The sequence below is a fragment of the Hemitrygon akajei genome, chromosome 2, assembly GCF_048418815.1.
Source record: "Hemitrygon akajei chromosome 2, sHemAka1.3, whole genome shotgun sequence".
NCBI lineage: Eukaryota > Metazoa > Chordata > Chondrichthyes > Myliobatiformes > Dasyatidae > Hemitrygon > Hemitrygon akajei.
Window position 1 is genome coordinate 129,912,574 of NC_133125.1, and position 16,359 is coordinate 129,928,932.

The 16,359-nt window shown below is 41.1% G+C and overlaps 1 protein-coding gene across 7 annotated transcripts in view; it reads right to left on the minus strand.

The window, feature by feature from the left end:
• The window catches only part of lmo7a (LIM domain 7a), a 229,427-nt gene that overhangs the window by 63,838 nt on the left and 149,230 nt on the right, over window positions 1–16,359 (minus strand). For 6 of the 7 annotated variants that reach the window (XM_073027910.1, XM_073027904.1, XM_073027897.1 and 3 more), the window contains exons 7-9: window positions 11,350–11,463; window positions 8,529–8,727; window positions 7,202–7,457 (exon numbers count right to left, since the gene is read on the minus strand). In XM_073027910.1, coding sequence (XP_072884011.1) covers window positions 7,202–7,457; window positions 8,529–8,727; window positions 11,350–11,463 — 569 coding nt within the window. Of the gene's footprint in view, window positions 1–1,889; window positions 2,616–3,230; window positions 3,438–4,149; window positions 4,417–4,766; window positions 5,091–7,201; window positions 7,458–8,528; window positions 8,728–11,349; window positions 11,464–16,359 lie in introns of all 7 variants that reach the window. The other variant, XM_073027921.1, reaches the window with a different exon arrangement.

The following is a 16,359-nucleotide window of genomic DNA, read 5'->3' on the forward strand; positions in this document are numbered from 1 at the left end:
ACACTCACCAGGAGGTTTCATCATCTTGTATTTAACAATACTGCACCACCCCTTAGGAAAAATACCTGATCTACTTTGCATATTTTTTAAGCACGTAATGTCCATCCCCAACTGCCCCCAAACTGAGGCCGTAGTTATCTGTCAACCACGCTGGTGGGCCTGGAGTGAAATGCAGGCCAGACCAGGTGAGCAACACACCACAAAATGCTGGAGGAATGCAGCAGGCCAGGCAGCATCTATGGGAAAAGAGTAAAATGTCCACATTTTGGACTGAGACCCTTCAGTTTTCTGTAGGATATTAGTGAATCAAACCGATTCTTACTGAGATTAGCCTTTTGGAAGTAAAATCTAGTTTATGGAACTACTTGAATTTAAATTCCCCGCCCATCATGATGGAATTTCAGCTCGTCTCAAGATCAATAACCTAAAAGTATGATCACTAGTTGAATAATTTAGTCACTTTGCTTCACATTCCTAACCTCCTGATTTCTCTCTGTATCTATATGTGATATTTGTGATCTGCATAGAGGATGGAACTTAACTTGAAAGCAGGTTCAAAAGCCAAGTCTACTGCTCCTCAAAGTACTGGAACCTCTGGAAATACAAACCATCCTTTATTATGGCAGTTCCAAAATAAATATCAACACAAACTACCAACGCTGCATTTGAGGTCATGCTGCAATCCAATAACTAATCCGGTCATTTTCACAAGCACTCGCAAACTTTCTCAGCTGTCAGTGATTTAGAGTTCCAGCAGATGGAATGTGAAACCACAGTAATAAATGTGGGTTTTCAAAATGCAAGAACTGGTGAAGAAATCGGGGATAATGTTAGGTGGGTTGTGCACCCATTTAAATTTGACCCAATTATTTTAACATCCCAAGAAAAACAGAATTTGGAAGGATGATATATTAACTCATGTACTAATATTTCTAAGATGTAACTGGTGTGCTTTGAGACTAGTCATAAAACATCCCCTCAACAGCTATCCAACAAGTAGTCCTACTTGACATATTGGCTAAAATAGTTGATACTTCTGCCCCATTATTCTTCTTGACCAACTATTTCCACGTTAGACTTGGTAATGCAACAACATTCATTAAAATGGGTTTTTCCTGATCTACAATTAATTTAATTATTACCCCACACACTTACTGATGTACTTTGCTACCTTGTTATATTTCTATTGAGGCAGAGAGTGACCCTAAAAACTGCAAACATGGAATCTGTTTGAATTGTTATAACTGTAATTATTCCTTTTATTCTGCCTCCAAAGTAACAGAGTGAAAAAGAATTGTCACAGTTAAACTGCATTCACCTCAACCCCATGGAAAACCGTCAAAGAGTGATATGCATTTCTACACAAAATGCTGGTGGAACGCAGGAGGCCAGGCAGCATCTATAGGGAGAAGCGCTGTCGACGTTTCGGACCGAGACCCTTCGTCATGACTAAGTCCTGACGAAGGGTCTCGGCCTGAAACGTCGACAGCGCTTCTCCTTATAGATGCTGCCTGGCCTGCTGCGTTCCACCAGCATCTTGTGTGTGTTGCTTGAATTTCCAGCATCTGCAGATTTCCTCGTATATGCATTTCTAAACGCAGCAGTTGAAAATCATGACAGCGTCCAGCCATCAGCAATTTTGTCATCCAAATGTTGAGATGTTAATTCCGGAATAACCAATGGAAGTTAAGAGTTTGTTAAGTTGATTTGTCATGCTTGCCCATGGCAAAGCCAAATGGGCCAATACGTAACTCTACATACTAAAACAAACCAGCAATACAGAAACTCCAAATATTTACACTTCATGCATGACTTAATTATTATTGCAGGGACTTGCCCCATTTGCCTTACAGGCAGGGATAACACGCACTCTTCCACCACGCCCTAACCTCTCAACCAGCTGACGCTTCTTGTATCTTAATCTGCTGGCCTCCCTTATTGTCTCCCACTTCTTTGCATCCTCCTCGCTACAAGAGGCAGGAGCAAAGTTACAAGATTGCACTGGTTTATTAGCCTGGGACAGAGCCATTCTCCGAGAGAGCATGTCATCTTTTACTGGGCACGGCAATGCACCTCTGTCAGTGGTCGTTTCTTCCAGTCCTTCCGAGGCTCGCTCTGGTGGACAAAGGAACTTTGAACGGAGTGACTCTGGCAAAGTTGACGGATCTGGGAAAGGAACGGGATTGTATATATCAGGTGCACCTGAAGGCAACGATGGCTTGGTTTGAAAATCTCGCTCTTTCCTGATAATCACATCATCCTTTTCCGGATCGGGAATCACAGTCTTGTCTCTTCTTTCTTGAGCAACAAGTTTTTCAACCGAGTCACTCAACCCAATGCTGCTTTGCTCCTGAGCGTGGAAAGGTTTCAGGTCAGGAGTGGCGCAGAAGGCACCAGTTTTACGACTGAACATGTCATCATTTTCCAAATCTGGCTCCAGGTCCTCATCTGTTTCCACCGGGACAGAGTGGGAATGCTCAGCGAGGAGCGGATTCCGATTCTGCATTAGAATTCTCGGGCCTGCAGCTGGATCGAGCTTTGGTTTGGAAACTGAGAAGTCTACCAATTCCGAATAATTACGACTTGCGTGTAAAACTTGAAGAAGTGGAAACAGACTAGAGATTCATTTTATGGAGGAAAAAAAATGAAAGAAAATATTTATTGGAAAATGACCAGAGAAACAAAAATCCAAAGCCCCACATCAAGCAAGACAGATATGAGAAAGTATGACAGGGAAAAGCACTGTAGCAAACATTTGCCAACTACTTGAGCAGGCGAGGCAAGTGACCTGTAGCAACAATGCCTTCAGGACTAGCTGGAATACAGGTTACCATCACAGAAGAGTGGATCGAGTATATTAAACAATATATGCTACTGTGTTAGCTGAAGCTAGATTTTACAATTCACTAAAATCAGCAGCCATTTCAGTTGTCAATCACAAAAGACATCCTCCTTCAAGGGATCACGATCTCTTATTAAATGTGGACTTGAAAGCATGTCATGCAAACTGAAATATATTGTAACTACAACAATGGCTGAAATCAAATCCCATTTTAAAATATATCAATTTAGCTGCCAATAGATTATTTTGCATGCTCCTTTATTAAATTTCAGATGTTAAATTCATCCGACATTAATCAATTTTTTTAATGCACTAAATGTTACACACAGCACAAAGTAGTACAAAGCATTATGCTACTTTGTTAGTGAATTTCGTTAAAGGCATCAACCTTGGTTCAATTAAGTTGTGAGTGGCACCTTCTGCCAGTTCTTGGGATATCGCTGGTAGAGACTTTGCAGTTTGCGCAGTGAGCTGCCCATCACTGCTACACCAATTTTCAAAGGAGGTTGCGTGATCCTGCTCAGTTCTAGCTTTGATAACAGAGCAGTGATTGGTATCGAACTCTAACTCCTCAGGAAACTCAGGGGGCTTCCTTCTGCATTTGGGAGATAGATCAGTACAACAGAAGCAATCAGAGGAAAATTAAATCTTGGGAAACAATACAGAGGTTATCAGGAAGGCAAAACACTTAAAAACAAAACAGAAATTAAGCTTGATTCTACACTTAAGCAAGCAGGGCAGAAGTGTGACATTTATGTATGTGTCAAGCAAAAAAACTTCTTTAGTGGAATGTCATGTATCTTTGTAAATTGTGAAGAGCTCAGCAATTCAAACAGATCTCTTGCCCTACAGTTGAAAGAGCTGAACCATACATTGTCTGCTAAGAATCTTTAAAAAAAAATTAAAAATTAACAGGAAAAAAAAGATTTAAGAAAAACAGTAACAGCCCAAAAGAAAGAGCCCAATTTTAAGAAATTTGACAAAAATATCACTTAATAAAGTATCATAAAAGAAAGTGTTACATTTACATACTTCCTAGCATGATGAGGTATTTACAGCTATAGTTATTCTCAGTATTGCAAAACAAGGAATGCAACAACTGATTCACTCATAACTTGCACCCACAAACAACAATGAAGTGTGTGGCCAGACTCGCTTTAGCTGAGGGTTAGAGACAACCCAGAGTACTGTGGAAAACTTTCCTTCCCTTAGTGAAGCCATGCTGTGGAATGTTTTGCTCTGCATCCAAACCACAAACTTCTAACTCTGATCTCCATGTGTTGAACAGTGGTCAGCTGAGGACAAACCTGATGTACTGAAGCTGCTTATACCATGGTCTTTTCTGAGACCCCAACTGTATGTGTTTCCAGTTTTCTGCTCCCTCAGGACTCCAATGCTTTGGTAGAAATCTATCATGCGTTACACCTGTCCCTCGTCCTACTGCAATCAGTTTACGAGCATACAGATCATCCTTTTCAATGTCTGGAGTGGCAACTGTTTCTTCCTCTGAAGAGGACTCAGCTCCAAGTGACTGGGAAGTTGCAGCAGACCCTCCAATCTGCAGCCTCTGGTTGCTGTCGGAAACATCCACTGTTAGTGTTCATCTGCCAGTATATACACACTGCAGACACACACAATGCTTTCTTCCAGAAGCTCAAGCGTTTAATGGGAAGGTACACATTCGTTAAAAGCCATCACTTCAACGGCACTTGACTAAGAGCAAAGGCACATGCTGATCCAGCTGAAGGTAAAGGCTGATATTATGCAACACACAAGCAAATATAAATATTACAGGAACTAATGGTTGGAAGCGCAAAATATTTTACCTATGAAATGCAAAGGATAATTGTCTTATAAAGATTACACAGCAGTCATTGAAACTCGAAAAGCAACAACTCATCACCAAACTGCAACCATCTCTGACCTGCTGCATGTGTCACCATCGTGCATTAAGTGTGTGACAGAACCGGACAAGGACGCAGCTTGCTGGGTCTGCGGAGGTAGGTCTTTATCAAGTCCGCAGAGTTTATCCCTTGTAGAACTGACAGAGTAACCAAATTTCCGAAGCGCCAAGTCGTCCACCACGGGATCGGGCTCCCTTCCCTCACTATCTGAACCAGAATCAGAGCCAGGGCAAACAAGCCCTAAATCCCGAGGAGTTCCATTCTCACCTCTGGTGGAAGGGCCTTCTGCAGCTTTGCTACCAGCAGCATTTTCTTCATTTGTGATTGGCTGTTTTCTATTGAGGCTAATTAAGATAACTTGGATTGAAGCAGAATGCACAACAGATAAATCAAAGTTCAGTACATTGCATCAGTTCTAACACTTTCTCCTGTCCATCTGTCCCTCACAGTTTACCCGGTCTTACAAATCAAAGACATAAATTCATCACGATATTTACATACAATGTTGGTGCACACCCCAAGCTTGTCGATAGCCCCCTTACCAAACAGAGGGTCTAAGCCCCAGATGCACAGTCTCAGTGTAAAGTAGCATCTGTTTGGAGTTGAGAGAAGCAGACACGTCTTGATCCAAAGGGCTAAAGGGCTATAAATCTTTGGAATCCTCTACCTCAGAGTTAAAGTTTGCTCAGTTATTGGGTAAACATTCAAGGCAGACTTGGATGGATTTCCCGACCCTAACAGGATACGTGGATCAGACAGGAATGTGCTCTTTATCAGTCATGACCTCAGTGAACTCAAAGCAGGCTTAGGGGTTGTAGGACCTCCTCCCGTTTCTCATTTTCTTATCCCTGCACTTTCACAGATACATAATACACAAAGGAAAATAATGTGGAAGAAACTGTAAAACCTTACATGACGATGAAAGAATGGAGTGTAAAGCAAACAAGTTACAGTTAGTAATGCAGTTCTAAACTTGTTTCGCATTTCATGACACTTTAAACTGGAAATTTGTTTGTAAGGTCACAAATAAACAAACTAGAAATTCAGCTTTCTTAAAACATGTGCTAAATTATAGTTATTAGTAAATATCTGGGTGATTGATTGATGCGCCAAGGACCTTATTTGTTCTGACTAGTCCAACATAAATGTGTTGCCAAAGCCTAGGTAGAGACTACTGATAACAGAGGCAAGAGTTATACAGTCTGCCAACATGCCTTCAACACACCGTGTCTATGTCAGCCATTGAGAATTTACCTCCATTTTCCGGCAATTGACCAGTAGCCTTCTTTGTCTTGGTGATTCAGGTGCTCACCTTAATAATTCTTGAATATTATGAGAATCTCTCTCTACCATCTCTATAGAAAATGTAGTTCGGCTCGGCTCCCAACCCCCTCCTTGATGAAAACAATTCTCCTCAACGCCCTCTGAACATTCTGCTTACCTTAAACCTATGCCCTATTCCTGCTATGTGGAAATAGTTTTCTTAAACTATCTACCCTAACTATACCTCTCATAATTTTGTATACCATGACCAGCTTCTCCACTTGAGGGAAAATCAACCCAATTTTATTCACTCATGCTTGAACCCAGGTGGCATTCTGGTGAGTCTCCACAGCACCCCTTGATAGGGTAATCATATCTTGCCTACAGTACGACAACCGGAATTACACACAGTACTCTTTTTACTGTGGCCTACACAACCTTGTATACAGTTGCACCACAACTTCCCTTATCCTATTTTGTATGCCCTTGCCAACAAAGACAAATATCCCAAATGCTATTTGCACTCCCAGTTTCACAGATCCTTGGACTTGTACACCAAAATCCCTCTGATCCTGAATACTTCTTCAGCCCTTTCAATGTGTATTGTGGTGACTTTTTATTCCCCCCCTCCCCACACCACCAACTTCATCTTCTCATACTTAATCAGGATTAAGTTCCATCTCCTGTTGCTCCTCTTTTCCTACTAGCACATCCACATAGTCAAGTAGTCAATTTTTTATGTTATCAGTGAACTTACTAATCACACCTCCTACATTTACATCCAAATCACTAACACAGGTAACAAACAGTAAGGCTCTCTCAGTTCTATCCCTTTGGTACACCCTAACCCCAGCAATAAGTGCTGGGATATTTACTTTGCATTTATACAGTAACCACATTGGCCAAGTTTTTCTACAACTAACAAAACAAATATGCAGTACATATAATTGCTTAACAAGGTATTAGGGTTAAAAGTCAAATGAGATGGTTTTCTTTTTAGTAAATTAACAAAAGAATGAACTCAATAGTGAACAATCACGAATATGGGGGAGTCACAATAAGGAAAACAACCAATTTATTTGATCGATCAGTAAGATGGTGGCACACTCCATAAATTGTGATGGCCCCGTGTTTTGATCTTTAGAAATGCTGTTCACTATAGTACAAAATACAAGGTTTTAAAGCTACGTACCTCGATAAAGATCCATCAGTCTCTGCAAACATTGGGCTTGCCCAACTTCGCCTATTCTCCTCATTTCTTTCTGCGCGCTTTTTCCTCAGTGGAGCTGGCACATAGGTTGCAGGCTTGCTTTTAGTCGGCAGGAACTGGTTGAAGGGAACGACAGGCTTGAACTCAGAGGTGGAGACCCTACGAAGCAACATGTCATCCTTTGGACCTTCCATTGCCTTGCTGCTCAGATCGTCTGGCTCGATATCACTCCCACCACCTAAAATCACGAAAGGAAGACTTATTTCCATTATAGGACACCAGTTTCACTGGCCAAGCTATTATTTCCATTGTATTCAAGACTGTCTTTAAGCTGAACAGTGGGTCAGGCCAATTTACGGCCAACCACATTGCTGGTGTCACAAATAGGCCAGACTAAAGTTAGGACTTTCTGAAGAACCACCAGCATAAGAAATAAACTTCTACAAAAAACAAATACAAGTCATTCTATGGTCACTGTTACTATGTTTTAATCAAATTAAAATAATTAACCAAAATTTAACTTAACAATTGTTCTAATGAAGTTTGAACTCATTCCTGCATAATATTAGCATTAAACTTTGGATTATTAATGCAGCTCACTAGTGTCCCTCTAGTTTAGAATATAGTACAATGTTGATTCTTAACAAATATTTCACCTAACCATTCAAACTTCACCAGCTCTGATGGAGTAATCCACTTCTGAAAGCACGGAGTAATTACAGTCTACATGAGGGTTTTAACGCAACGCTCCCTCCATAAGTTCACACAACAATGTTAACAATCAAAGCATTTTTTTTGGAAATCTGTTAAGAGTATGTTGAAATCTGTTAACAGCATTGTGAAAGTCTGCATAGGGTATGAATTATTTTCACCCACATGATGAATGCTTTCTGCTCCTCTAATCAGTCAGACCATTTCATAGAAAAACAGTTGAAATATAACGTTATTCCGATCTCACGAAGCAAACTAGCCCTGGAGTTTCAGTCCACACTGTGCTTAAAGTCTATACAGACTGGACATCCATGGTGAAGGTGAGGCTAAGGAGGCCAGGGAAATCTGAAAAGATAAAATGGTGGAGGGCATGCAAGGTGTCCTGGTTGTACTTGGGAAAGGACTGGACAAAGGGAAGATGGCCATGGAATGAAGAGAGAAGTTCAATGGAGTAGTGGCTGAAGACTGCATATTGACACAAATTTTGTATTCTTACTACTAATCTTCAGTCAGGAGGGAGTAATGGTTGCCCAATTTACAATCTACTTCCCAAACACATCTGACACTTAATGTTGACAGCAAAGCATCCTTGCCCTACCTTCACTGCTCCCCTTTAGAGTTATGTCTGAAGAAAGGCTTGCGAATGACTTCGACCCAAAGGAGTCCAAGCTATCAAATGAGTCGTCTCTTCTGTGCGTGAACTGCGGCGACGCTGGTTCGATGCGCTCTGCACACCAGATATCACAGTACCCGCTGTCTCGTCCGCTTCGGTTCAGGCTACCCGAGTCTGTAAGTGCCTGGAGGGGAAAATAAAAATCAGCTGTTGCTGTCAACAAATGCAAGATATTATTCATTGTAAATCTGTCCACCAGACCCAAGGAGTAAAATCTAATTTGAATCAGAAATGACAGAAATGTTATTACAAGAGGCCATTCTGCCCATTGAACCAATTCCTACTTCTGGTACAGCTATCACATCAGATTCGCTTCCATACCCTTTCCCCACAAATTGCCTTTCAGGAGCCTACCCATTTCCCTCTTGAATGCATTAATTGATTTCCACCAGATGTGAATTTTGGTTTTAATTACCCTCTACATTAAAAAAGATGTTATTCCTCAAATTGCCCCTCAGACCCAAAATGTTAAGTCTACACCCAGGATCATTGAACCAGTAATGTAAACAGGTTCGCTCCATCTGCCCTAACTAACCCAATCATAGTCAAGTTCAAGTTTATTGTCATCTGACCTTGCATATACACAACCAAGCAAAACAACATTCTTCGGGACAAAACCTATCACAAAGCACACAAATCATTACCACAAATAATTTCATGAAATACAATTCAAAATGCATGCAGTGCACAGCACAGATAAACAGTTAACGGCTTGCTGCCGCAGTGATGAGACCTTGGTGCTGGCAGGATATTTATTTGTCTCACAGCCCAAGGGAAGAAGTTGTGACCTAGAGTGCCCTAAGTCCTGATGCCTCTGTACCCCCTTCCTGATGATAGTGAGTCAAAGAGATTATATGGGATGGGGACAGGGATCCTCAACAACACTTAGGGTCCTTCATCTGCAATGCCCCTGGTCCTGTACCTTCTGCTAGATTTCCTCTCAACTGTTGTTCCAGGGAGAATCTCCACAGCTTCTCCCGTCTATCCTGGCAAATGAAACCCCTCATCCTGGAACCATTACGGTAAATCTCCCAACCATCCACAGGATTTCCACCTTCTATCACATAACATTGGTTGGGTGACAATTGTTGGTATTGGTTTGGTATGGTTTCTCTGCCAATATACAGTGAAAAGCTTAGTCTTACACAATGTTCAGACAGATAAAAATATTACACGATGCCGAGACAGAAAAAGGTAAAACCAGAACAATGTAGAATAAAGTGTAAGAATTACAGAGAAAGCACAGTGCATGTAAACAATAAGGCGCACGATCATAACGAGGTACATTGTGAGGTCAGAAGTCCACTTTAACATTCAAGAAGAACGCTTAAGAGTCTGGTAACAGAAGGACAGAAACTGCCCTTGAGCCTGGTGATATGAACTCTCATTATTGGAATTAAAATGCGGCACAAGCCCTTTTCAACCTTCTCCATTCTTCCTATATGTTTGTTAACTTTCTTGGGTTGGTTACACCTCTCAAGAGATTCTTAAACTAGCCACTGGGTGGCATACAGGAGCAGTTTTGTTGAACTAACAAAAAACGTTTGCAGCTGTGGACATTGCTCTTGGAGGAGGCAAAAACGTTTCAATCTAAACCAGCCCAAAAGGCAAGAAAGAACGAATTACAGACAATAAGATAAATAGTGACCATTCTGTGTTTACAAATCTCTCCTGAATTAATGTAGCTACAACAGCAAAATAAACTCTTAAGATTTACCGAAAAGTGCAGAAAATTGCTTCTAGCATGCAGCAAAAGAAGTTGTTTAAGATGCAACAATGGATGACTGAAAGAGCTACCTCAGGAAAATCTATTACTTCTTGGTGTTGGTCTTCAAAGCCCTGGAAGATGGATGTTGGTTTTAATCATTTTACGGAACAAACTCATAACGACATTGATGAGGAGAATTGGAAGAATGGCTCAGCAAAATTGGCAGAGGGGCAAAGGTTACTTCCTAATTAATTCGTCTTAAAGGTGTGTTCGCCCTCAAGATTCCCTCCTACTTTACGCATGCTTGACAATACCACTACATGTAGTTCAAGTTACTTTATCTCTTTAATCACCAATCAATAGTATCAAAAAGTTTCACACTTCAAATGTTAGTCACTACAAAACACACATTTTGATTGAAAATCATCGTTAAAACATTTGTTAATGAGAAACTGAAATCATAGGGGGTATACATAGGGTGAATCATAGGAAATGATTCCTCACAATAGAGGTGTCTAAAATGAGAAAGCATTAACTTAGATTAACAGGCAAGAGATTTAGAGGAAGATTTTTCCCACACACAGGGGTTTAGAAGATGGAATGCATGGGGGGGAGGGAAGGGGCAAGAGAGTGGAGGCAGGTACTCTCACAACACAATTAACTAGACAAGCAATGAATTGCCACGGTCCAAAAGGCTATGGACCAATGCTGGTAAATGGGATGAGTACAGTGGATAGTTGATAATTGGTATAGACATGGTGTGTGAAGGGTCCACTTCAGTGGTATTACTCAATGATTCTATGATCAATGCAGATGGATGCATGCATTCTTCTTTCTAGCCCTGATCCCTCTCAATAAAGACTGCAAACTGAATCAGGCTAATACAGATCTTTGCTAGCGACCTGGTGAATGTGTGGAAATTGACTCAAATTGCTGCTCTCTCTCTAATTTTTCCCATATCACACACGGATCTGTAAGACTTAAATGTTCCCGGTAACTTGAAGTCTATCTCAATGTTCACAGACAACTGTGACTCACCTTGGTCAGCGTTTGTCCTAACAGCCCCTCAAACGCATTCAGGTCAAGGTATGGTCCATTATAATGAGGGTCAGACTGTGCTCTTCTCCCAAGCCAATATATCGTAATCAAAACCTGCAAGGTTGACATTATCCATATAAGATTTTTTCAGGAAAACAATACATATTTAGGAAACATTGGTTGAGTAAACTAACAGATCATTATATCAATGCAATTCACTGAATTCCATTACTAAGAAATGATTTTCAATAATCAACAGTTTCCATGGCTGGACACATCTGTTTTCAAGGTCACACATCTGAGCTTCAAAAGGTGGTTGGAACTTTCAGCCAGCCTCATTCTTTTCTGTGAGCTCCACTCCATCATTTCCATTCAAACCATCTCCTGTCAGGTCTCTCTCACTTCTCACAACCCCTTCTGCTGCTCTGGAATGCTATTGACCAGAGGAAGGGAAGGGAATGAGTAGTGTAGAAGCAAACTGAAATGCTACACGTGCTCCAACTCATCCCATTCTTCATTTTCCTCCATTTCGTTGACACCTGTCAGTCCGTTAAACCATGCTCTTGGTCCCATCTGTTAACTCAATACACCTGTTCATTTTATCTTCCTCGTGAGGCAGTGGATTGCTGGACAGTGAGTGCAGGCACCTTGCATGTAATGTCTGGCCATTCACTACAATGAATGGCTTAGCTGTCTCTGGTCTGTATGGTTCAACTTAATCTACATAAGGTTCCTTTTAATAAATGGCTGGAGCAACACACAGTGCTTTAGGAACTCTGTAGATCGGATTAGCATCTACAGAGTGAAATGAAGAGTCAACGTTTTGGTCAAGACCTTTCATAAGGATGAAGAATGAAGGGTCCCTGCCTGAAATTTCAACTTTATTTCCCTCCATAGAAACTCCCTGACCTACTGAGTTCCTCCAACATTTTGTGTGTGCCCTGCTCAAGAGTTCCAGCATCTGTAGAATCTCTTGGGCCTCAGTCAACAGCTGGAAGTTGCCTCTCCAAATCTCACCATCTTTCACCTCCATGACCAATTGGATAATCCAATGATTTGGCCTCCATGACTGGACCTTGATTCCTTGGGAAATTTTTTGCAAACCTCCCTTTCACTCACAGTCTTTGAAGGTTAACATTTATTATTTATCCAAAGCTCAAGTTCAAAGTAAATTTTATTATCAAAGTACATATATGTCACCATATACATAGAAATTTACAGCACATTATAAGCCGTTTGGCCCACAATGATGTGCCAACTACGTAACCTATTCTAGAAACTGCCTAGAAGTACCCTACCACATAGCCCTCAATTTTTCTAAGTGCCATGTACCTATCTAAGAGACACTTAAAAATACCCTATTGTATCTGCCTCCACTACTGTTTCTGGCTGTGCATTCCATGTACCCACCATTCTGCGTGTAAAACTTATGTGTTAGTCATTTCAGCCCTGTAAAAACCCTCTGGCTATCAACATGATCAATGCTTCTCATCATTTTATACACCTCTATCAGGTCACCTCTCATCCTCCTTCACTCCAAGGAGAAAAGGCCAAGTTCACTCAACCTATTCCCATAAGGCATGCTCTCCAATCCAGGCAACATCCTTGTAAATCTCCTCTGCACTCTTTCCTCTAGTATCCACATCCTTCCTATAGTGAGGTGACCAGAACTAAGCACAATACTCCAAGTGAGGGCTAACTAATATCTTTTATAATTGTAACATTACCTCACAGTTCTTGACCACAATCCTACAGTTGATGAATGCCAACACACCATATACCTTCTTAACAACCCTGTCAACCTGCACAGCAGCTTTGCGTGTCCTATGGGCATGGACCCCAAGTGTCTGATCCTCGACACTGCCAAGAGTTTTTTTTTAAAATACTATATTCTGTCTTCAAATTGGACCTACCGAAATGAACCACTTCACACTTACTTGGGTTGAACTCCATCTGCCACTTCTTAGCCCAGTTCTGCATCCTGTTGATACCACGCTGTAACCTCTGACAACCCTCCAGACGATACTCAACACCCCCGCCTCTTGTGTCATCAGCAGACTTACTAACCCACCCTTCTACTTCCTCATTCAGGTCATTTATAAAAATCATAAACAGGAGGGATCCCAGAACAGATCCCTGCAGCATCACTGGTCACAGACCTCCATGCAGAATACGAACCGTCTACAACCACTCTTTGCCTTCTGAGGGCGAGCAAATTCTGGATCCACAAAGCAAGGTCCCCATGAATCCCATGCCTCCATACTTTCTGAATGAGTCTTGTATGGGAACCTCATCAAATGTCTTACTGAAATCCAGATACACTATATCCACTGTTCTACCTCAATGTGTTTTGTTACATCCTCAAAGAATTCAATCAGGCTCGTAAGGCACAACCTACCCTTAATCAAGCCATGCTGACTATCCCAAATCAGATCATGTCTCTCCAAATGCTCATAAATCCTGCCACTCAGGATCTCTTTCACAACTTGCTCACCACTGTAGCAAGACTTACATCTTCTACAACCCTGAGATTCATTTTCCTGTGGGCATACTTAGCAAATCTATAGAACAGTAACTATAACAGGATCAATGCAAGATCAACCAGAGTGCAGATGACAACAAGCTGCAAATATAAACAAATAGTAAAATGACAAGAACGTGAGAAAACAAAATAAACAGCCATTAAATTGAGATCATTGGTTGTGGGAACATCTCAAAGGATGGGCAAGTGAGTGTAGTTCTCCCCTATTGATCAAGAGCATGATGGTTGTGGGGTAGTTAATGCATTCACCTCAGGGCCTGTTCAACATATGAAGCCACTCAATGAATGCTTAGTGCAAATCGTTTTGGGGATGACGTACAGAACCTGTATCACGTTGTCAACTTTCGTTTCATTAAGAGGTTCTTCCGCGTTGAAAAAGGGGAAAAAAAATACATGCATGCTTCAGTTCTCTTCCGAGGCGGCCAGGGATGGAAATCTTCTGGCAAAAGCACAGGGTCCTCCTTCAGTAATCATTATGTGCATTCCGCAAATATGCAGGTATGTTAAAGTGTGCTCATTTAAAAGTTGATCCAAGTAACGATGTAAAATATAACATCAAGAATCACAATGTTATAATGGCTTCATTCACCCTGATCAGAAAGATGCTGCACGATAACCCAAGCATAGGGAGTGCCAATGTCAGACACACCATCTATCAGATGTTAAATTGAGGCCCCATAAGTTAAGAACATGAGCCACAGGGGCAGAATTAGGCCATTCAGACCAGTGAAACTCTTCTGCCACACCATGGCTGTTTTTTTTCCAATCCCATAATCTTGCCTCTCCTTACAGCCCTTAATCCCTTCACCAATCAATGTCTTAATCTCTGCCTTAAATATACCCACGACCAGTCCTTTATGGAAACAAGTTCCACAAATTCACGATCCCGAAATGAAGATGTTCCTCCTAATCTCAGCTCTAAAGGGGTGTCCTTTTATTCTGAGGCTGTGTCCTCAGATCCTAGACTTCCCTCTTAAGGTAAACATCCTCACCATGTCCATGTTGTCCTGGCCTTTCAATATTCAGTAAGTTTCAGTTAGATTCCACGACACCACCTCCTCATATTCTTCTGAAGTCCAGAACCAACAAAAGCTTTCATTCCGGGGATCATTCTTGAGAACCTCCTCTGGACCACGTCCAAGGACAACATACCTTTCTTTTGATAGTTAGCTCAAAACTGTTCACTGAACTTACCCAACCTGCTGACTACCTCCAGCATTTTTTGATTTTTTTAAAAAAAGTTTTCCAGCATCTACAGTTTTTTTATTTTCAATATTCGTTAGCGAACATTATGACTATGTGTGCATTGCCTGGGGTATCCGAAAGAACTCCCTGCATCTCTTCATCGTACCACTGCCATCCCATCACTTCTCAGCTCCCTATACTGCAGGGAATTAATTGATGAATGAGGGAAATGGTGTTCTTAATGCAACAGAAAAGTCTTTCAGACGAGCATGCAATGACCAAAACCAGAATTAGCTTAATACCAGCTTTGGATTTGAGGCAGGTATACAAGGAAACAACATTTTGATATTATTTACTGAGATACAGCATGGAATAGGCCCTTTCAGCCATGCCACCCAGCAATCCCCTGATTTAATCCTAGCCTAATCAAGTTCCACAGACTCACCACCCTCTGGCTGAAGATATTCCTGTCTCTGCTTTAAAGGGGCATACTTTTATTGAGGCCATGCCCTCCGATTTTAGACATTCTTGCTAAGGTGAACACTCTCACCATATCCACTTTATCCTGACCTTTCAAACCCCTAATTTAATCCTAGCCACAATTTACAGTAGAATTTAGAATTACCAATTAACCTTCCAGCTGGTATGTCATTGGACTATGGAAGAAAGCCACAAAGCATCAGGAGGAACGGGGAGAATGTACAACCTCCCTACAAGCAGCAGTGGGAATTGAAGCAGATTCACCCATACTGTAGAGCATTGTGCTAACCACTTTGCTTTTTAGTCAGGTGCAAAGGAAATATTTTGATATCATTACACACTCACACTAGTCTCATATTGGTAATGCTGGAAACCAATCCGGTCAACCCCACAGTACAGCAGGGGAAAGATGATTACCGTAGCACAATAAAACTGATTTTCCAGACAATGGAGTAAGCTTCCAAACATCATATAAAAGTCACAAGCAACAACACTGTGTTCATGCAGTAGCTTCACTTTTTAAGATGTCCCAAAATATTTTGGATCAGTGAATTGAAGCAAAGTATGACAACTTATTAGAAATGGCGTCAAGAAACTTGTCAAGGAGGTAGATCAAATCTCATAGCAGCAAAAAAACAGATAATGGTCACAGCAAGATGTACCAAGAGAGAAAAAACCCAACTGACTTGGTTCAAAATCAGTGCATTTCAGAGCTGATACAACTATCATTAAACATAAATATCATTAAGGCTATCAAAACGTTAATAGAAATTTAATTCAGCTGCTTCTAAAAGAAAAAAATA